Source organism: Protopterus annectens, chromosome 7.part0 (assembly GCF_019279795.1).
Source record: "Protopterus annectens isolate FY-2018-M chromosome 7.part0, PAN1.0, whole genome shotgun sequence".
In the NCBI taxonomy this organism is placed as follows: Eukaryota; Metazoa; Chordata; order Ceratodontiformes; family Protopteridae; genus Protopterus; species Protopterus annectens.
This window is the reverse complement of record NC_056739.1, coordinates 890,761,796-890,784,956: the sequence shown is the minus strand read 5'-3', so window position 1 is coordinate 890,784,956 and position 23,161 is coordinate 890,761,796. Positions and strand designations below refer to the sequence as shown.

The 23,161-nt window shown below is 42.1% G+C and overlaps 1 protein-coding gene across 1 annotated transcript in view; it reads right to left on the bottom strand.

Moving 5' to 3' along the window:
- Positions 1-23,161, bottom strand: part of ETFA (electron transfer flavoprotein subunit alpha) — a gene marked incomplete at its 3' end in the record, with an annotated part of 355,222 nt that overhangs the window by 123,882 nt on the left and 208,179 nt on the right. Inside the window, 2 exon segments of the mRNA XM_044077468.1 lie at positions 9,544-9,626; positions 18,123-18,191. Of these exon segments, the coding sequence (XP_043933403.1) occupies positions 9,544-9,626; positions 18,123-18,191 (152 nt within the window).

Here is a 23,161-nt window from a genome sequence, read left to right as displayed (position 1 = left end):
TTGGGAAGTTCAGAATTCTGAGCATTAAGTGGAAGAATAAACTTTCTACCTACATTTGTCAAACTTTCCGATCTTTGTCAGAGGGAACCCCTGATTAGGGTAATTAAGTCTTCAGCCATCTTAAGCATCTGTTTCTTAGGCATGGGACCTTGTACTAGAGACTGCTATACAGTCTTCTTTGCTTTTAAAGGAGTTTTCAGCTTTGCATAGGATTTAATAGTGACTGTAGTCGGTCTGAAGACACCTTCTGCAACTGAAGGCGTTTCAACTGCACCGGAATCTCCTTCAGCCATGGAGTCGGAGGGGCCTAAAGATAAAGGTTGTGGAGGCCTAGCAATCTCCTCTTGGGAATCGGATGCCGCCTGGGGTTCTGAATCAGCGGTCGTCAGGGGCTGCGTAGGTGCCTCACTGAAAACCGGAGAACTGGCGACTGGCCTAGCAGAGGCCTCAGAGTCTGGTTTGGATCTCGGCTGCCTGTCCTTATCTTTGCGGTTTTTTTTATGCATTCCCATCGTCGGTTGCTCCGACAGCATGGTATAATTAAATTTCCTACCAAAATAATGTCGGGTGAAATCAATCCAACGTTTTATAGTTCGTTTGTTACACCTAGCACAAAACCGACAACCTGTGACGTCGTGGTCGGGGCCTAGGCAAGGAATGCAATAAGAATGAACGTCGTTATGAGGTATTTGCTTCCCACAAGAAATGCAATTGTTAACTTTTTCTGACATCGGACTGAGGCAAGAAAAGGTTCCCCAACGGGGAACTTAGCTATATTGAAGACTTCAGTCTGAAATTCGAATTGAAAATATCAGGAGTTGGCCGACCAGCACTTGTGAACTGCTTCTGCTTCAGGCACCGCACGGCAAGAAAGACAGAAGAAAATGGCATTGGATGCCTCTTGTATACCCCTGGCGCACTGACGTCGGGGAAGAAGCGACAGCAACTGATGCCGGACCAAGACTTTGGAACTCTGGCCGACTGTGGGACTGCCTGACGGCAGGATAACCCAAGTGTGATGACTGCAGCAGTGTAACACGATGAACATCTGGGAAGTTCAAAATTCTGAACATTAAGTGGAAGAATAAACTTTCTACCTACATTTGTCAAACTTTCCAATCTTTGTCAGAGGGAATAGGATTAGCATTAACAGTTTGTCTAGCAGAAGCAGCTTTGGATACAGAAATCATTACTGAGTTGCCTTTACAGTTAAGAAAGCAAGCGTTTCTGAGGCTGCATGACCTTGTATAACCTTGTCAGACCTCCCAAGGGCAGGAGGTTGATGTAGGTAAAATTATAAGCTGTGAAGAAAAACAAACATTTTCTACAGCAGACAAAACAAGAGGAACAGCTGCACACAAAAATATCCAACTGTAACAAAACAAAATACATTTTCTGGGCACTAGGAAGTTCATTCTGGTCCCACTGAAAACCTCTTACCTTAGACAAATCAGAAAAAGGAAGATATTTTGGAGGGAAATCTGAAGCAACGCTCCCTCAGAATCAGAGAGAGAGAGACACACACAGAGAGAGAGAGACAGAACTATCTTTTCTTTCCTGCAGAAGTAGTAGGTAAAGTAAAAACATAAATTAACCTCTGTGCAAATTGCATCCAAATTGCAATCTTCCCCATCCGTGGAAATATAAACAGAATTTTTTTCCCCCTTTTTTGTTTTCTTTTCCTTGGAAACTCCATGGAAAAAGACAGACCCAAAGCAGGGATACTACCACAGGGCTCAGGCTTCCTTTTCCAGCTATGTGGTAGACCTTTACCCACCCCTTTCCCCAGAGACTGACAAGAGCAGTCCTCCACTGCCCGTGTAAGGCAACCCTGCAGACAGTACTATTCTATTTCACAGTTTTTAGTGGCAGCAAGTGCTACATCAGAGAGACCAACAGAAAGGGAGAAGTGGTCCAAGAAACCAAACAAGGCCGCAAAAGAGTCATCCATGAGTGGCTGAGGTACAACTGGAGATCACATGACAGTCAATGACCCCTGACAAATTTCTTCTTGTGGACAAGGGAACAAAAAAATGAGGAGACTGGACAGGGGGAACAAAGAACTGAAGAGACTGGACAGGGGGAACAAAACAGAGGAGGCAGGCAACTGCTCTATAGGTTCAGCAGAGAAAGCAGCACTGAAAACAAGTAGCACAGCCCGACACAGTTGGCAGCCTTATTATAGCAAATGCTGGCTCTAGAGGTAAATAAAAACATAACTTTCTGCCCCCAGCACATAACACCTACATACATATGTAGGAAACACGGTCATAAAATAGATATTTATACAGTTTATTCATACAAGCTTTCACATAGTAATTAATCCCCTGACAACTGTGACCATCCTAACATACAAGCTTCCAAAACCAAACGATTTTCACATTCACATCTCACAGAAAAGACTAGATTTCCTCAGAAGAATTATGTTGAAGGTTTTCCCCAAGGGCGAACTTCTCTATCCAGCCTTAAAGGATCGCTAGTCACAGTTTCACAAAGATCATCGAAGGAGCACACTTCAATGTCACGAAAGCTCTGAAGATTTTGCCACTATCATTATATATGCAGATCTTCTTGACCTCCTGACAGCACATGGGGGTGGTGCCCTCAAGCTTAGAAAAGCTGGCAGGGGATGGGACCTAAATAGCTTACGCTACTGCAACTGTGATCGAATGTTGAACATCTATAACTGGGGTTTGAGAATCTGATTCTTGTTTTATTACATTTCTTCCTGGCTCTATTTTTGAACAAAACCCAGAACTTACTATTAATATTTCACCAACAGTCAAAATTTCAACTGGACTAACAACCACAATATATCGGAATTAATACGCATTCAAAGCCTGCAGGAGAATCTCGTCTCCAACATCAATGCTGGATTTTTTTTTTAACTTGTCAGTAACTAAGCATGGTTTCCCTGTATGACAACCAGTAAGAGATAAGGAATCTCAAAGTTGTTTTATTGCTACAGAAATAACCAAGCATTCCCACTTCTGCTTCAGTTATCAAAGCATAATGTATACTATTATATACAATGGAGACTAGCTACAATAAATCATCACTTAAACAAAGCATCAAACAAAGTGACTACCACTATATTTTTTCATGCAACTCAAAAGGTAACACAATAAGGCAGTCCGAATAAAGCTAAGTCTTCTAATTGCTTTTAGAAAATAAGGCAAATGGAAAAGCTATAAACGGATTCTATAAACATACAAAACCTATGGAGATTTTGTAAAAGCTGGCTAGTTTTCTTAGGAAAATAATACAAGGACAATGTTATACTAAAAATGCTGACCATACTGAAGGTTAAAAATGAAAAAGCAGAGGTTGTAAGCATCACTAAAAGGACTTAATCCCCATCATAACAAAAAACTCAGTTACACCAATCAGATCAAAGTCAACACCCTGAATCACATTTGCAGCCCCTTGAAGGTAATACAAAAACAGGCATAAGTAACTTCACTTGAGTAATATTATTTGTAGCATAACAAATTGTTCCAGGTAGGCGGTACTATATTTTGACCCAGACTAGTAACATAGAGAGATGAAGCCTTGACTGCATCTCAGGAGACCAGATTTCAGTTTGCAGCTCGGGCATCTGACGGAGCAGACAAGGATGGGCATGCTTATCCTGGGATGAAGAATCATGCTGGTGCTGGGAAAGATTGTTCTTACAGCCCTGTAAGTGGCCAAGACTTGGAGCAAATCACCAGGCTGTATGTGTGTGTGTGTGGGGGGGGGGGTTGGGGGACTGACAAGGTGTGGTCATCCTAGCGGCTACAGTGGACATCCTCAGCTGATCACTCTTCACAGCCTGTCCCAGCATCCCAAGATGCAGTCAGCATGGAAGAGGTAGGGCCCAAGAAAAGTCCTACCACACACAACTCCTTGAAGTAGGCAGTGTCACGTACGCCATGTCCCATCTCCCACCCTGCCTGTCATGGCTTAGCCACCTATGAACTTCTGCTCCCCTTCTCTTCATCTGGCAGCCACAACTGGTTGAGGGTAGTACTTAAAGTGGAGAATGGAGTGAAACTAAGCAGCACATGGTCATCTGGGGACGGGATGCTCAAAAAGACCAAAATACAGCCACATCCTGCATTTAGGTGATGCAACTTAAAAAATGAACTACAAATTATACCGTGGGAAATGTAACATTATAATTCTTTTTCCACGAAAGACAAGATTTAATTCAGCTGGACAACCATTATATTATATGCCTATGCCACTGGACCCCACTAATACATTTAAACATCAGATAGATGATTTCATTCAAAATACTGTGGATGAAGGGGTTATATCCAACAATACTGCAAATCATCTTATGATAAAGGATCCTAAAAGGCAACACTTTTATCTGTTACCAAGAATTCACAAATCTTTAACTAACCCTCCGGGTAGACAGATTGTTTCTGGTAGGGGATTGCTGACTGAACCACTAGCTGTTTTTTTGACTCAATATCTGAAACTTCTGCTGCCCCTAGTGAAATCTAGAATATGTGATACCACTGAAATACTATCTGATGCCCAGGTTGTATCACATTGGTTCCTTTGTACACTGGATGTGGACTCCCTATATACCAATATTTCTCATTGGGCTGGCCTTTTGGCCATTGAGGATTGGTTGGGAGTTGCCGAATTATATCCCCCAGGATTCAATACTTTGTTGATACTCATGACAGAAAATGTCTTGACCAAAACTGTTTTTTTACTACCAAGATAAATGCTTTCTGCAAACTAAGGGGACGGCGATGGGGGCATCTTTTGCCCCCATTTACACCGATTTATTTATGGCTTATATAGAACACCACCTCATATATGATCCCCTACACAATCTGTATTTGCCAGAAATTGACATCTGGCATCAATATTTGGATGACTGTAGGCTTATATGGAAGGCTGATTTGGAGCACTTACGGGAATTTGTTGATTACCTCAATGGGAACAAATGGGGTATTGAGTTCACCTGTACACAAGATCTTAACCACATTACATTTTTGGATGTCCTAGTTACCAAGAATGTGGATGGTACTTTGGACACACAGGTGTTTTGCAAATTCCCTGAATATAACTCACTTTTACATGCGACCAGTCATCACCCGCCACATGTCATTCATAACAAACCAAAATCTCAATTCATGAGAGTGAAGCGCATTTGTTGTGGTAGTGACAAACATAATTATTATAAAGCTGATATGGTCAGGAGGTTCAAGGAACGTGGATATAAACCTGGGGTAATCACTATAGCTTGCAGGGAGGTTAGTGGTATGGCCAGACAGGAATTGTTACAATATCAACATAAATCCACAAATGAGTCAGCCCCTATCAGAATGATCACTACATATGGATGCAACACCAGTATTTTTGTGAGGTGGTACAGGAAAATTGGAACATTTTGTTGGACGATGAGAAAATCAGGACTTTGATGAACGGTGCTGATTTGGCTTTAGGAGGAGGTAGGACCCTGGCGTCCCACTTTAGTCATTATAAGGTGGGTACCCAGGTAGCTGTTCCATTTCAACAATCTACACTTTCGGGGGATACACTGCATGGATGTTTCAGGTGTGGTCATTGTGTTCATTGTAATAGACTTAACCAAACAAAAACTTTTAGCAGTCGCAATACCGGTCAAGTATATGATATAAAATTCTGTGCCAATTGTTCATCGGATTGGGTTATATACCTTGCCACCTGTACATGCTCGGCCTTTTATGTGGGCCAAACATCCAGGCCCGTTAAATTTAGGATGAGTAAACACGAGTGACATCAAACTTAAAAAGCAGACAAATGCATTATATAAGCATGTTCTCAAACATCCCTCTGCAACTTTTACGGTCATTGACATTATTAAGGGAGCTAGAACAAACAAGAGTGGCTGGCACAACATTTTGAACAATAAAGAAAAAAGATGGATAATTAAGTTGGGGGGTTTAATTCCTCCAGGATTAAATGAATTGTGAACAGCCAAGGATTTTCCTGTTTCTATATGGGTGCGTGTATATAAGGAGTGTCTTGCTATTTCTATGGTTACACTGAGGAAGACTTGAAATTAATGCCGAAACTGGTCTATTTGTGATAATTTTATATTAAAAGTTATATACTTTTTAAACCTTGGTGCTGGCTATTTTGTTTTTGCATGACTGTCTCTAAGCCGTGCACTGCTGAACTTGTAGGGGAACATTCTGGACTGTCCTAAACAGGTCTTCAACAGTTTGTACACAAGCTGTGACATACAAGTTGTGTCTCAACATCTAATTTTTACCCTGGCACTAAAATTTGGGACAGTTTAATGAAATACTTTGTGAACTTTAATAGGTCACAGTCAAAATAAAGCTACAGAACCCCTGGTGGTGTCAGGGTAAGGTTACCACCAGCACAGGTGCACAAACTTTAATATAAGTGCCCCACACAAGTGTGGATATTTATTCATTAAAAGTCTATGGACACACCTCTATCCTATCCGAAAGTCAATGACCATGAAGGTTAAAATATGCCTTACAAGGAAATTACATGAATGAAAAGCAGTTTTAAGAGTCAGCTGCACAAAATCTGCCTGACAGAAAATGTCTTCATAGGTCCAACTCTGTAAAACTAGATTGGTTTACCTTTGATTGAATGAAACTCATAAGTGTGAACTCTACTTGATCGGAAGTATATTTTCAAGATCCCATAATGTTGAATAGATATAGGGCGAACAACATACAGAATTTGTGCAATTATGTTTCGCACATTTGAATGCGATGCAAGTTGGCTTCGCAATAATAAAAACGTGAATGAGACATTGTTCTGCCTCTGTGTTGTTTCCCTGACCACTTTTCTGCTACGCCAACAAGTCCGGATTGTACAAAGTAGTCATGCAGTTGAGAATCAAAAATCAGAACATTGTAATTACGAAGTAAATCGCCCCAGCAGTGTGTAAATAAGTGCATTTTGTTTTATTTAGGAAGATGCAGCTACAATTCCGTACAAGCCTGGTGTGTTGAATGCTGTTTACGGTATTGGGTTGGGAGGGTGGCCTAATGGTTAAGGTGTTTGCCTTGCAAACACAAGGTGCAGGGTTTGAGTCTCACAAGGGACAATTGGCTAGGCTTAAAATGGCTCGCAAGGGCAGTTAGCTTAGTACTAATCTATGTAACCTATGTAACCTATGTATGAGCACTACACAAAAAGGGAGACCGCTGTTAGTTGTTGACAGTTACCAATATTACAAAAAGAGAAAGCAGTGCATGACAAGCAGTATTGACGTTGCATAAAAAAAAAAAAAAAAAAAAAAGGACAAATGTAAGGGCAGGTGTGTGACCGAAGGTGACCCTGAGCGCTTTAAACTGCTAGAGAGCACAGAATACTATCATGTCCCTGATATGGTGAAGGCAGAGGAGTTTAGGGTACAGGATGAGCTGAAAAGGAGGGCAGAGCACTCTATTGAGGACCCCTGTAAGGTGGTCTCAGAGGTACTGGCCACCACTTCCTCAGATGTTGTCCATGAACTGCCTGCTTTGAAGCAGAGCATAACGAGGCATAGATTCAACAGAAAGTCAGAGTCTTTTAAGGCCATGAAGTCATTAAGGGACCTTAGGCCTGACACGATTACCATAAAGTCAGGGTCCTTTATAGTGCATCACAGTACCGTTGATGAGGTAAATCAGGTACATGTCGTAGTAATAACCACACCTGAGAACCTGAAAATGCTATGCAATTCAGAGTACATCATGGCTGATGACACATTCCCCATAAGTACATCTGAATGTCGACAAACATACAGTATCCATTGTGCTCTTGACAGTGCAAACAGCAGGAAGGTCTTCCCAGTTGTGTACGGCATTTTGCCCAGCAAGACAGAACAGTGCTATGATCTGTTCTGGAGCACAGTGCTCCAACTGTCTGTGGATCACAATCTAACCCCGATGCCAAACATGGGGCTGACTGACTTTGAGAAGACACCACTAAATTGTATTAAGAAACATCTCCCTACTGCATCGGCTAAAGGTTGCTGGTTTCACCTTTGCCAAATAGTCTGGCGCCAGATCCAGAAGCTGCACTTGGCAGCAACATTTGGAAGTGATATAAGCTTTGCTATGACCTGTAAGGAGATTCCAGCACTGGCATTCGTGGCCCCAGAGGATGTAGCTTCCACATTTAGTGAAACTGAGTCAGACATGCCTGAAAGTGGCACGTCTCTAAGCACCTTCTTTAGGGAAAACTATATACTTGGCAGGCCTAGACAGTATGGGATGAGAGGTTCAACAACAGAGAGATTGCCCCCCCCCCCTACATTTGACATCACATTTTGGAACCAATTTGATACATGCACCATGGGCTATCCATGTAGCCAAAACGCGGTGGAGGGGTGGCACAGGAGACTGAGGGGTTTGATGGGTAAGCAGCAGTTGTACTTGCTGGATGTATTACATGCCATTCAACTTGAACAAAACCATGTTGATGACAAGCGTGTACGGCATGAATTGTGTGTTCCAGCTTCACCGCAGAGAAAGAGGCTAATGGACAAGGAAGCAGCCTTTGATCGGCTGTTATGCAATAAGGCACAGCTCACTTCACGGGGCTTCGTGCACTTAGTTGCCAAGCACTGCTCATTCTGAACGCACAGGAAATAGCAAGGATGTATGGCTGGAATCCATCTTCTTACGCTGATCTTGGATACAGGAATGGTAATTTTACACATGGGATGCCTTATTTTTGATTATGTTATGACAATGGTGTCAATTTACTGGAGTGTGCTGTTTGGGGTTACAAATGCATGTCCTACTCTATGGGAATCCACGTTGGTGTGACACAGACTCATCATATCACTTTACTGCATGACAGGGATTGAATATTTAAACGGGTTCAAAAAAAGCTAATTCTAAATTCCGCTATGTCATTTTCGACATTTCGAAATGCATTCTTGCAGTTTTTCACACTTCCAGTTCGCATTTATGCCTGTTCGGATTTTTCATTTTCATTTAATCAAAGGTAAACCACTAGATTTACCTTTAATGCTGGTGTAAAGTAATGCAACTAAAATCTTTGCTTTGGAAAGTAGAACAAAATAGGTCCCAAAGATAACGCCTGTCTGTCCACTTCAGACTAGTTAAATAAACGATTTTACATCACGCTCCAGTCAGAATGCAGACATTTAACTTCAGAATGCAGGGGGCACATTTAATGGAAGAAATTACTGCCTTTGATTCTGGCTGGAGGACCTCGGCTGATATGACAGGGTAATACCATATGTAAGGAACAGAATCAGGTACCTGTAATGAGGATCTGAGCAGTGCAAGTGCTGAAAAGAAATTGGGACCTCTGATGTTTATATCCTATAAATTCCAATAAATGACATCCAAAGGGACTGGGCCCAAGCAAATGCTGAGATTAAGTCACCAACAGTAAACTCAATGCACAAGGACTTCGAAGGCAAAACTGATACACTCAGGCTCAACAAAGGATGACTTTAAAGAGATCTTTAAAAAGCCAAATAAAAGTGCTTTCAGCTCTTTATAACAAAGTAGAGAGGACTAGAAGCATTCTGGAGAATTCTGTACTCACAGGTGCTACAATTTTTCCAGTCTGTCCAACCTGCATGTCATTGGGTACGAAGCCAGCATCAACAGCAGCACGCGAGGCACCAACTATCAAAAAAACAGAACATAGTAAGGGTTGTTACTGTTGTGCTGTCAACATTCTCATAATTAACAACGCTGCATGCTTTAAGAAAGTAAGGTAAAAGGTTGGCGGTTCTTGGAAAGATCTTCAGGCTTTTACTATCCATGCAAGCTCCTCAAAAAATTACAAAAACCTGCATCACACAACACACATTTTAGGAACATCTAAAGCATTTCTAAACAACTTATTTGCTGTTCAACACACATTTGCTTGAAAACACATCCAATTCTAGCTGGATCTCCCTAAACTTTTTAAGTGGCTCTGTATACTTGATTTTGAAATAACTGAACTGAAATTAAATCTCCATAAATATCTGAAGTACATCAAGTACTGATGGTGGTTCACTAAAAAGACGACGACAGATGAACGCTCTTTAGTGAGGTAACCAATGTTTAACCCTGCACAACATATTTGCTACCTTACCATTTTAGGTACATGACAAAACTGGAAACTAAACTCAAATAAAAAAAAAAAAACATATTCTTCGGTATTGCATGGATCAGTAACAACAGTACGTTTCCTACCTAATCATCTATAACCAATCAAATTCTAACACTGGAGAAAGTTGACCACTGGACCATATGGAACACAAAGCTAAGACGTGAAAATATAATGGCAACATTCACTGTCATGGCAACATTCACTGTCAAAGCGCCACAAAAAGCATGAAATCATAAAAAAAATTTAAGCTGTCACTTAAGCTGAACTATGTAAACACCAAAAAAGCCGAAAAAAAAAACAAACTGAATAAAAAAAAGTACAGTTGTGTACACTTACCATAAATGCAGATGTTAGAGTGTATTCACTGTTGCAGTCCTCACATTTCTGCTTGCAGTAGCCCTCAGTCGGCCTGATTAACAAAATCTTGGGTCTTGCGTCGATTGTGGTCTCTTCTTCCGTGACGTCAGGGGTATAAAATATGCAGCCAATGCCACTACATCAATTTTTCTTGCCCCAGATGTCAGGTGCCCCCTAATGGGGAGCAATTAAATATATAAAAATACAACGTTATACATCCAACAAAAAAGCAAATACACCAAAAAGCTTTTAAGCATAGTAAAAGAGAGTAGAGGTATAGCCAAAAGAAGTCAGGGGGCTGGAGGGAGGGTAACAAGGAATGCAATAGTGAATACACTCGAACATCTACATTTTTGGTAAGTGTACACAACTGTACTACGTTCTTCATGTTTCACTGTTGCAGTCATCACATTTGGGTAGATTCCCAAAGTTAAAGATGGGAGGAGGAATTTAGATAGCATTAGGGCCAGCTATAAGGCCCTGCAAGACTGCAGTGGCAAAGCCAGCTCTGGACATAGAGAAAATTGGCAAATGGTAATGCTTGGTGAAAGTATGTACGGAACTCCAGGTAGCAGCTTCTAGGATGTCCCTGGTAGGGACGCCTCTCAGAAAGGCTGTAGAGGTAGATGCAGCCCTGGATGAGTGGGGTCTGATCCCCTGTGGGATAGGTTTTCAATGGTGCTTATAGCAAAAATGAATGTAATGGCCTATTCATTTAGAAATGGTTTGCTTTGAAATAGCCTTCCCCTCTGTCACTGCAGCAAATGCCACCAGCAGTTGTTCAGATTTCCTTTGAGGTTTAGTCCTGTCCAAATAGAATCTAAGTTGTCTGTGCACATCTAAAGAATGCAGTATCCGTTCCCCCTTTGTTCTATGGATTAGGAAAGAAGGTTGGCAAATGGATGGACTGATTAAGCGCCAGACTGGATACCACCTTGGGCAAGGAGGGATTGGTTCTGAGGGACACCCTGTCCGCATGAAAGATGATGAAAGGTTCCACTGCCATAAGGGCCTGTAATTCCGATACCCTTCCAGCTGAGGTAATTGCTAAAAGGAAAGCTGTTTTCCAAGAAAGACATTTTAAATCTGCAGTAGCAGATGGCTCGAAAGGAGGGACAGCGAGTTTTTCCAATACAAAGTTAAGGTCCCAGGCTGGGGTTGGGGCTCTCCTGGGTGGTCTTAAACTTTTGGCCCCTCTGAGGAACTGCTTGAGCAGTGGATGAGAGAAGAGGGGAGGTTCTGTGTTATAATGAGCTCAAATGGCTGAGGCGTGAATTTTGACGGATGAAAAAGACAGGCCCTTGTGAAGCATCTCAGTTAAGTATAGTAAAATCTGAGGTAAATTGGACACTGCTGTGCTCGTCCCTCGAGATTGGTTGGTTCCAGGCACTGAATCTTTTCCATTTTTCAGCATAAAATTTTTTAATACTAGGCCTCCTTGCCTCTAAAATGATATCAATCACTGGTTTACTGAGGGATGGTAAAGGACAGATTAGGAAATTAGCCAGGCTGCTAGATTCAGAGTTTGAAGATGAGGGTGCAGAATCTGGTTCTCCTGCTGAGACAGCAGGTCAGGAGTCTGAGGCAGGTATAATGGGCCAACAGTGACACACTGCACAAGAGGGGGTGTACCAGTGTTGGCGTGGCCAGTCTGGTGCAATCAAAATAGTCCTTGGTTTGTCTTGTTTGATCTTTAGTAGTACTTTGGAGAGCAGAAGCAGAGGAGGAAAGGCATAAACCGGTAGGTTTTTCCAGCTGAAGGACAGATCATCCACTTTCCATGCTTGTTTGTGGGGAATCCTTGTGAAAAATTTGTCCAATTTATAGTTCTGTGGGGAGGCAAACAGGCCTATATCTGGGCTCTCCCATTTGCTTGTCAACATGTTGAAAATCTTTGGTTCCAGTTTCCACTCGTGTGGGTCCATGAGGTTTCTGCTTAGTCCGTCTGCCAGTGTATTTAGTTTTCCTGGCAGGAATTGAGCTTGTAGATTCACTTGGTAGCTCAAGGCTGTGTTCCACAATGCCATGGCTAGTCTGCAGAGGGGGTAAGAATGGGTACCTCCCGGCTTGTTTATGTATGGTGGTGTCTGTCTTTACCATTAATTGTCCTGGAAGAATGTGATCCTTGAAGGCTGTCAGAGCATTCTGTACAGCTAACAGTTCTTTTTGATTGATATATAGGTGCATTTGACTTGGGTTCCATTTGCCCTGAATGCACTTCCCTGCCAGGTGAGCCCCTCTATGCATAGTCTGATGCGTCTGCTGTTAGGGTTTGGGCGGCAGGGTTAGTGTGAATGGTAGTCCCTTATTTTGGTGGCAGGCCTCTGCCCACCAAAGGAACTCTAAGCGTAGGCAAGGTATGATAGGAATCATTGCTTCTAGAGCCTGAGAATGTTGACACCATAGGCTTTTTAGATGCCACTGTAGTCTCCTCGTATGCAGTCTTGCATATGGAATTAGAAGGATGCAGGAGGCCATGAACCCCAAGGCTTGTAGTATTTGCCTTGCAGATAGCAGGGTTTTTTGGCCACTTGTTTGAAGTAGGTTGTCAAATGAATGTTTCCCCGGCGTGAGGAAAGCCATCTGGGAAGTTGTATTCAAACTTGCTCCCAGGAATACAATTTGTTGAAAGGGTACCAGATGAGATTTCTTTTCATTTATGGTTTACCCCAGACAAGTTAGTACCCTTTGTACAAAGGCCAGATGATTCAAAAGTATGTCCTGGCTTTCTGCCTGAATTAGACAATCGTCCAGGTATGGGTATATCTGAATATTTCTTTGCCTGCAAAATGCAATAACTGGAGCTAGGCACTTTGTGAATACCCTGGGTGCAGTAGATAAGCCAAAGGGCAGTGCAGAGAACTGATAGTGCATGTAGCCTGCTTTGAAGCGTTGGTATCTTCTGCAAGATTCCCTGATTGGGATGTGGCAGGTATGCTTCCTTTAAATCTAGTGTTGCAAACCAGGAGTAACTGGGGAAGAGTTAGCATCTTGAATTTTGGAATCGTCAAAAAGGTGTTTAGAGTAGACAGGTCCATGATAGGATGCCATGAATTGTCTTTTCTTTGTATCAGGAAAAGTCTCTAGTAGAAACCTTGTCCCTTTTCCTCTTCTGATACCAACTGAATAGCCACCATGCTTAAGAGAGAAAGTACTTGCTTTTGGGCCTCTGCCCACTGATTTGGGGGTAGATCTGGCCACCCGCTTGGTGTTGGTAACGTGTGGAAGTGAAATCTGTATCCCTGGGACACAATATTTAAAACCCATTTGTCCTGGGTAATGAGTTCCCAGTTCTTGGCATGAAGAGCAATCTTTCCCCCCAAAGGGGCAGTCAGTTGAGAAGTGCTTGGAAGTTTTAAAAAGAAGTCATTCAGACAGTTTACCATAGGGGGAATTTTATTACTCCCAGATTCGGAAGTGGAGGTCTCCCACTGCTTAGTCCTGTGCGTACCCTGGGACTGAAGCCTGGGAGCTCTGCTGGATCTGGGTTTGGACTGAGAAGGCCTGGAAGAGGCAGGAAAGGACCAATTCTTGGAAGGCCAATGCCTACTAAACATTGGAGGTTGTACTTGTAAAAAATCTTTAACAGTTTGCATGGATTTAGCTTTTTCCTCCATCTTTTTAAGAACTTCTGCCTTTTTCTAAACAGGCGGTCCTAGTTTAAGGGAGCATCCAGTAATTTTGCTTTAACATGATCTGGCAAGGATTGCTCCTTAAGCCAAGCATACCTTCTAAGTACAGACCCAGTTACAGCAGCCCTGCAAGATGCCTCTAGTGAATCAAAACCACACTGCCAAGTATGTTTTCCAACCTGTTCTGCTGAATGCAGTTTGTTTGTGTCTTTCAGCTTTTCCCCGGTTAGGGGTCGCCACAGCGGAACTCCGGTCCGCTAATGATTGGCAGTAGATTTTTACGTACTGGCTTGCTGGGCCTAACGCACAACCTTCAGCAAAGAAATGCCCATTCACGCATGTCGCCACACAGAAGACGCTCTGAGAATCGAACGGGCAACGTCTGTGAGGCGACAACACTACCGCAGCACCACCACCACAGTATTCAGTAAATCCTGTAAATCCTTATTTTCAGCACAATCAGGAATCAACATAATTTTCTGCTTAAGCAATCCAATAATATGCTGTTGATACTTTAACATATTGACAGTTTAAGGCCCTAATGGCCAAAGTTGCAGAAATGTATACCTTCTTATCCCATCTATCCAGCACCCTGGAGTCTCTATCAGAGGGGGTAGGATTTTTGGCAGTAGTAGCTTTAATGCCCTTGGGTCCCTGTGAAATGGTCTCAGGAGCCGCAGTAGGATTTTTAAAAAGGAACTTGAGAGTCGGGGACTCTAATATCAATCAGGTTTTCTGGGAGCAGGAGGTAGAGAGTCAGGTGCCAATCTAGATTCCAAAAAGGCATCATCAACAATGTCTAGTACATGAGGTATGGCTAAAGGCCTGTGCTGGGGCAGGAGTAAGAAATCCCTAAACCTCTTTTTAGAATCGGAGAAATCCTGACTTTTCCAATGAAAATGCTCCCTGAGAGTATGTAAGGTTTCACCAAAAGAGAAATCCTCTGAGGGAGAAGCAGAGGGAATACAGCCCTCTGAATCAGAATCCTCACAGGTAGATAAGGGTAAATCCTGGTCATCAGAGGAAACAGAAAATTCAGTATCCTGGTCAGAGTCAGAAGTATCATAAGCAAACTCAGTCCTAGGTCTCTTAGGGGAAGGTTGGCTTCCCCTAATTAAAGTAATAAGGTCTTCAGCCATTCTTATCATTTGTTTTTTAGGCATAGAGGCCTGACCATGCGGTCTGGGTGTCAGTTTTCTAGGCATGGCTCGAAATTTAGGCCTTGAAGAAGATAGTATTGGTTTAATACGCAAGTCAGTAGGCCTGAATACACCCTCAGAAGCCGGTGCCTGCACAGCTGCTCCGGACCCATCCAAGGTAGAAACATTCGCAGGTTCCACAGTTGAAGCATCTCGCGGCATACCGAATGGGTCTCAGTAGAGGCTTGTGAATCTGAAGTAGTGGGTTATCAGGGGCTGCGAAAACACCTCACTGACTACCAGCGACTAGCTTAGGAGAAGCATCATCGGCAGCTTTGAACCTATGCGGTCTTTCTCTGCCTTTATCTTTACATTTTTTCGGAATGTCTGTAGTCAGGTGGCTTACCGAAGCCATTTCTGGATAATTGAACCAAGTACCAAAATATCTGGATGCGTAAATGAACAGACGAATAGTATGCGGCTTGAATAAGGCACAAAACAGACAGCGAGGTACGTTGTGGTCTGGGCCTAAGCAAGGAATGCAGTACAAATGAAAATCTTTTAGGCATTTGCTTTCCACAAGAAATACAGTTGTTAACTTTTACTGAAATCGGTTTAGAGCAAGAAAAAGGATCCCCAATGGGATACTTAGCTTAGTTGAAGACTTTGGATCTGAAACTCGAAAATGAAAATTTCGGGAGTCGGCCGACCGGCACTTGCGAACTGCTTCTGCTTCGGGCACCGCACGGCAAGAAAGACTGATGTAATGGCGTTGGCTGCATGCTTTATACCCCTGACTACCTGACGTTATGGAAGATGAGACAGCAACCAATGCAGGACCCAAGACTTTGATAACTAGGCCGACTGAGGGCTACTGCAAGCAAAAACCCGAATGTGATGACTGCAACAGTGAAACATGAACATCTACGGTCACCTTACATAACAGGCATGGTAACCACTGCCACCTTATATAACAATAGGTTTGGTAACTACTGCCACAAGTTCAGTGGAACCAGGCAACATACTCGCTGGTTTCATACATAATCAATGAAAACCTAAGTAAAACTGCTAACAGCTGTGTTAAACAAAACATCTGCATATCATGGCTGTACTTCAGATCCATTGGTCTCAAAAGTATGCTTTATAAAGTTGTGGCCAATGTCATAATGGAGCTTTTCAAAATGAAACCGGGGACCCACTTCTGCTAGATACTGAATAGTATGGGCTTGTCAAAGGAGATCTTGCCTTCTATGAAATTCTCTGGCAAGGTAATGGCAACACCTGAAGGGGGACTGGAAACGTATGCTGCTTACTGCGACCCTGCTAAACTGTTTGACATTATTCCATACATGGGAAAAAGTAGCAGCATGGCATGTCAAGCTATACGTCATTTAATGGGTAAAAACACACAAGTCAGAGGGAAGGTACTTGTCTATTGAAACTGGGAGGGGGTACTAGTGGTGCTACATAGGGTTCTGTACAGAGGACACTTCTTTTTAGACTCCTCTTAGATATAAGAGAGGGAATACTTTGAAGAGTACAAACTGGGCAAGAATTACTTCAATAAAAGGCACCAAATTCTCAAACAAGGTTTTCAAAAAATGCACACCTGATGCAACAGCAATAACCTATTATCTAAAGTCAGAAAATGTAGCATCGTGAAACTTGGTGCAAAAAAAATAATCATAATCATCATCAGAATTACAAATTAAATGTTCAAATTATAACAGGACACCACCATTAAAGATCTGGGGTAATAAATAATTTAAACCCACTAAACTAGGCATCAACCCTACATCACTAGGTGGGTTGCAAAATGGCTCACAGATGGAACCCATAGTGTGAAAGTAGCTGACTCATGTCAGACTGCTGACCAGTCACGAGTGGAGTCCCACATGGATCAGTCCTGGGTCCTGTCCTGTTTGGTATCTACTTCTCAGAAGTCCAGTCCAACACGAAGGGACTCTGGCTGACAAAGTTCACAGACGATTGCAAGTTGGGAGTCATTAAATTCCCCAAGTGACATCCTACAGAAAAGGCCTCACTGAGACCAACGACTGGCATCAGAACTGTGGCCTTAAGCTCAATGCCAAAAAATGTGTCATCCCCTTTGGGAAAAACCCATTTCCCATGAACTACCACATTGATGGTAGTCCACTGAACACAGAAGGCGTTATAAGAGATCAGGGAACACAGGTTTGACAGCAACACTGCTGCAAACTGGAAGGGTTGTAGGGATACTGCCCCTCAGCACAACTCAGTACGGACATTCAACTACTTGATTAAACCACTGTAGAGGTGCATGATCAGTTACGAAGGCAAAACTCCTCTCAGGTTTAATGACCATCTCCTTTCTGCAGTGTTCAACTTTCGCAATGTAATCAACATCCTTTGGTCAGAGTAAGACAAAAGCGTTCCATATACAGCTTCAAATAGAGGGAATAAACCACTGGCATCTGCAATAGATTTTCTTATTGTGCTGTTCCCAAAGACAAAGGCAACGCCACTGCATGTCAAGGCCACAGTGGCACACAAGTGTGCTGATGTTAACTTCAGCGGCGGCAGCAGCAGCAAGGATTGTTAGCTGAAGTCTGCAACTGACAAAAAATAAGATATGCGTGGGGGATCTCTGTACTTATGTATCTGGCAAGTAACATCAAGACTTGCATCAATACAGATACACAGTCATCCCCAAACAGTATCCAAGAACTGGTGCAGAAGATGAAGCCAAACAAAGGACACCAGTGAGGATTCTTCAATGCTAGCACACAGATGGTACCAATCACTGATCATCTGATATTAACTGTGTTTTAAAATGGTCAATGCTGTGCAGTACATCATTTGTAAAATATTGTCAAAATAAGCTGACCTAGAGAGGAAAAAAAAGACTCACCTGCAGCATTGAGCAAATCTGCAAGGTCATACAACAGCTTGAAGTTTTCACCACTTTTCAGCCCCCGACCTGTACAGTTTTTGGGAAAAAAAAGTCACATCTGTAGAATAGTTCTTTATTTTAACAAAATAACAATAAAAATAAATACATGTTATGTGCACTCAAATATATAACAAATAGCTTTGTTTTCTTTTCCCCTCCATTTCCCAGTTTATGCAAAATACAAACACAAAGCTGCCAGAGCTGTGCCAGTTAATGTAAAATTGTGTAGACAGTACCAGTACTTCACCATAACTGGTCAGCAGTCGGTGCACCACCACCTAATGTCCTACTGTCCAGTATTCATAAACCTGGTTGCTCCATTACTACATACAGCTCCTTTTTAATAAAAACATTTTTATTACTAGCATACAAACTAAAAAAAAACATATTTAAACCAACTTCTAATCAAGATTGTAAATAATAATTAAATTTCTAACTCCATTCTCTCTTAAATTCTTATTTTAAGCATACAGTTAATTACCACTCCCCAAACACCAGCAACTGGTGGACTCAACCAGCCATGCCTTCCTCAGTTACCTCCTTTACCATGACATCCACATATATTTCAATTGCCATCTCCGTAAAAATCTAACTTTTCTTTTCCCTTCTCTATTCTACCATATAAATTTCTTCTTTCTGTTCATATTCCACACCCCCTAACCGTTCGTACATTACCACTTTTCAGTCTCTCAGAATAATTCCTGTTGGATCGTGTGCTCGCGTTAACACCTTTAATAAATTATTTTCATGAAGCTATCCCCAAACTGACTTATGACTTCTTTGATCTTTGTACATATAAAAGGGCTGTATCAAAAAGCACCCTCAAGAAACTTTTACGGAATGATACCAGAGTAATTAGGTATAAAACATTCAGATGTTGTGCTCCAACATTGAAAGGCAAAGAAGCAGCTGCATGATATCTTGAACTTAAATGTTCTGCTTTTTCAATGACATTTAAAAATAATGAAAATTTAACTTTTATACAAAAATACATTCTCTGTTTAGACCTGAAATCACACGCACGTATACGATTACATTTCTTTACACCGCTGATAAACTTTCATCATAAGCAAATGCAGCTAAAAAGTTTACATGTAAACACACAGCTTACATTTCCACCACTTAAAAAAAACATTGCTTTTACATGGGGGCTCTGATCCCACAACCCTGTAAGCTAAATATACCAACTTCAGGGTTACACAACCGTATAAGTGGTGAACTCCTGAAATTCTGCTGCACTCAAAATGCAATAGTTCGATTGTAATATAATTAGACTACAGAAACTACCAATCAAATTTTACCAAAAGTCGTCACAAGTAATAAATGTGTGCTGTAACAAAACACACGGCAGCTGTGTATGTGTCTGACCGCTTTTATATCAGTAGCTCTGAAGACAGCAGATAGCTACATTTATTTTTTAAGGAACATTTTGCAAATTTTGCAATAGGTCAATTTCTGATGGCTATTTTGACTTCAACCTACTTACAGACTTCATTTCATTGGCTACTACATTGTAAATAGTGTACATAATGTATAAACTTGTTATGTATGTGGCGATTGCCAATACATAATTTTTATCATTTTTTACCATGGAATTGTTTGCAAATCTGTTTTTGTTATCCTTAATTTTTCTCCAAGCTGAACCACAGTGATCAGCGTTCCTATCCCAATTCGCATATTTAAATAAATATCTGTAACAATGATCCCAGACATCCTTCCAGACAGACAGGTGGATACTCAGCCTTTTACAGCACACTGCCTGATCTAAAAGCAGTTCAGGCAATGTGATGCCAATATCTTGACTGTGTGTGCCTGACAGTATTTGTAAATGTTTTAAAGAAATTCAAAATGAAAGAAAACATTTCTTTCTGGAAACAAAAGTATTTTAGTTAAGACCGTCACTGAAATGCCAATAATATACTGCCTTTAATGCTTACAGGTAAAAAATTAAATGTCACTCCCTTCACAGTTCTCAACAAAAAGTATAGTTGTGTAAAATCTTACCATAACAGTAGATGTCCTCTCCTTCACTGTTGCAGTACGGTTTGCACCTGGGATTCCCTGCCTAGGGCAGCCCGACATCCAGCCAGTATACCAAAAAAGCCTTAGGTTTTGGTTGCTTTAAGGTACACTGTACGTCACACACACATGCTCCTCTCGTAGCGTAGGGCATAAAGGTGATGTCCAGATGTAGCATCCTCAGAACCAATAGCCCCACTACACCAGTCGAAGAAAAACCAAGAGGTGACCAGTACATCCATAAGAGAAATGGACCGGGGGAGGAGGGAGAGAATGAATACCGCAACAATGAAGGAAAGGACATCTACTGTTGTGGAAGATTTTGCACAACTCTTCTATGTCCTTCAATATCACTGTTGCAGTATTCTTTACACCTAGGAGACTGCCAAATCTTGAGAAGAAATGTGGGAGGAAGGAACAGCAGACCCTCCAAGAAGCCATGAAGGATGGTCCTAGTAAACCAGCTCTAGCTCTGGAGATTCCATTCAACTTGTAGTGATTGGTAAATGTATGCACAGAAGTCCAGGTAGCTGCCTCAAGAGGTCAGTATCCAAACAGTTGAGAAAAGCACCAGAAGCTGCCACAGCCATAGTAGAATGAGCCTTAACAGAAGAAGGAAGGCTCTTACCATGAAAAGAGTAAGAAAAAAAAACAGATTTATATCACAGAAGAAATAGTCTGCTTGGATACAGCTAATTCTATGGACCTATGATATAAAGAAAGAAACTGATCAGATTTTCTAATAGCTTTGGTCTTAGCCAAATACAATCTGAGTTGTCTATGCACACCCAAAGTATGCAACGCTCTCTCAGTGGCAGATTGTGAAGAGGGGGAAGTGACAACTCATTCACCACCTTGGGCATAAAAGGAGGATTAGCAAGGACACCCTGTTCTTATGAAACACCAAAAAAAGGAGGACAAGCATAAACGCTTCAAGCTTAGATACCAGTCTGGTGGAAGTAAGGCTAACAAAAGAACAGCCATCCAGGAACAATGTTGCAAGGAAGCTAAAGCAAAAGGCTCAAAAGGAGCCAGAGTCGGAGTCAATTTCTCCAAAACAAAATTATGATCCCAAGGAGGAGGAACAGGCTTCCTGGGAAGCCTAACATGAACACTTAAGGAATTTAGTTTCAAATCTACAAGCTAAAGGAGGAGATAAAAGCAGAGATAGCTGATAAGGGGGCCTTAGAAAAATAAGCGAAGCCAGCAATGAGCAGTTTACACACAAGACAGAATCAAAGGAACATCCTCAGAAAGTGGATCCAGGTTATCAGAGAGACACTGAACAGAAAACCTCTTCCATTTGTATAAGTAGGATTTCCTAGTACTGGGTGTCCTGGCCTTCTGCAGGACCTGAAGTGCATCCTCGGAAAAAAGGTGTCTAATGTGGAGTCAAAATCCTGTCACCCACGGTGTCAGCTGAAGAATGGAAAGGTGAGGATGGATGGGAGATCCCTTGTCTTGTGTGAGTAGGTCCACCCTGTAAGATAACTCGCGATGACTGCCCTTGGCTAGATGCAAAAGAGGGAACCAAAGCTGCCTCAGCCAAAAGGGAGTCACCAACAAGATTTTGGGAGCATCTCGTTGAATTTCAAGCAGGACTTTTAGAAAGAGGGGAAGAGGAGGGAAAGCATAAATAACTTCCCCTTCCAAGAAAGATAAGGGGACATCTACCTTCTAAACCAGATGACCTGGGACTCTGGCACAAAACAGAGGAAGTTGTCTGACCAGAAGGGAGGCAAATACATCTACTTGAAGAGTACCCCCACTGGTAGACAATGTCCAGAAACACATCCCTGTGAAGCATCCATTAATGGAATTGAGTTAAGAACCTGCTCAGAGTGTCTGCCACAATGTTTTGACCTGAGGGAATGTAAACTGCCTGAGGAGTCACTTGACACTGGACAGCAAGATCCCATACCAAAAAAGTGTCAAATGGCAAAGAAGGTAAGATCTTGTTCCGCCCGGTTTGTTTATACACCACATCACTGTGGTATCATCTGTAAATACATTCCTGGGGAGAAAAGAGGATGAAAAACCTGAAGAGCCAGCAGAACAGCTCTCATCCCTGACACTGATGTGCGCTTTGGTGTTGAAGAGGAGATCACACCTTCCTGCACATTTAGAGGGGCAAAAGCTGCTCCCCATCCCACGTCTTAAGTGTCTATGAACAGCTCCTGAGAAGGAACAGCAGGATGAAACGGGAGCCCTGGATTTATACATAACTGCTGGATCCACCAGTGAAGTTTCTTCTTGAGACAAGGTAGAACTACAAATTCTAGATGTGCATGTGGAGGCCAAACTGACTTCAAGAACCAGTGAAACTTTCATGTGGAATTTAGCCAGAGGGAGCATAGGGATGATGGAAGCCATGAAACCCAGAGCTCTCAGTACCTCCCTGGCTGTAATGGAGTCCACAGGAAGAAGAGTTTGAAAGAAGGAAATGACATTAAGGCCTTGGGAGGAGGCATGGATGCCAGCATAGGCACCATTCGAATCCTGCAACCCAGAAAAAACAGGATTCTAAGACAAAGGAGTCAGAGAAGACTTTCTGGAGTTTATTCTGAACCCCAGGCTCTGAAGAAGGGAAATGACAAAATGAAGATTTTACAACAGGACATCTGGAAATGATGCTTGATCAGCAGGCCATCCAAGTAAGGAAATACTCAGATCCCGTGAAGTCTGCAAAAGGCAGTCATAGGAGTGAGGCATTTGGTGAATACCCTTGGGGCAGTAGAAAGGCAAAAGGGCAAAGAAGCACCTCTAGGAAAAAGGGGAGCTGTTCCCAAGGGGGGCTGTGGAATGCCCATAAAGGGGGAAGGGATTTCTATACCATGAAATACCACTGACGAATAATGGACAGAACCAATGAATCCTGAGTAATCTGAAGCCAAACAGGGAGAGAGAGAGAGAGAGAGAAAAAGAGGCAAAGAGAAAGAGGAACATGATAAGAAATACAATTAACTTTTTCTGACATC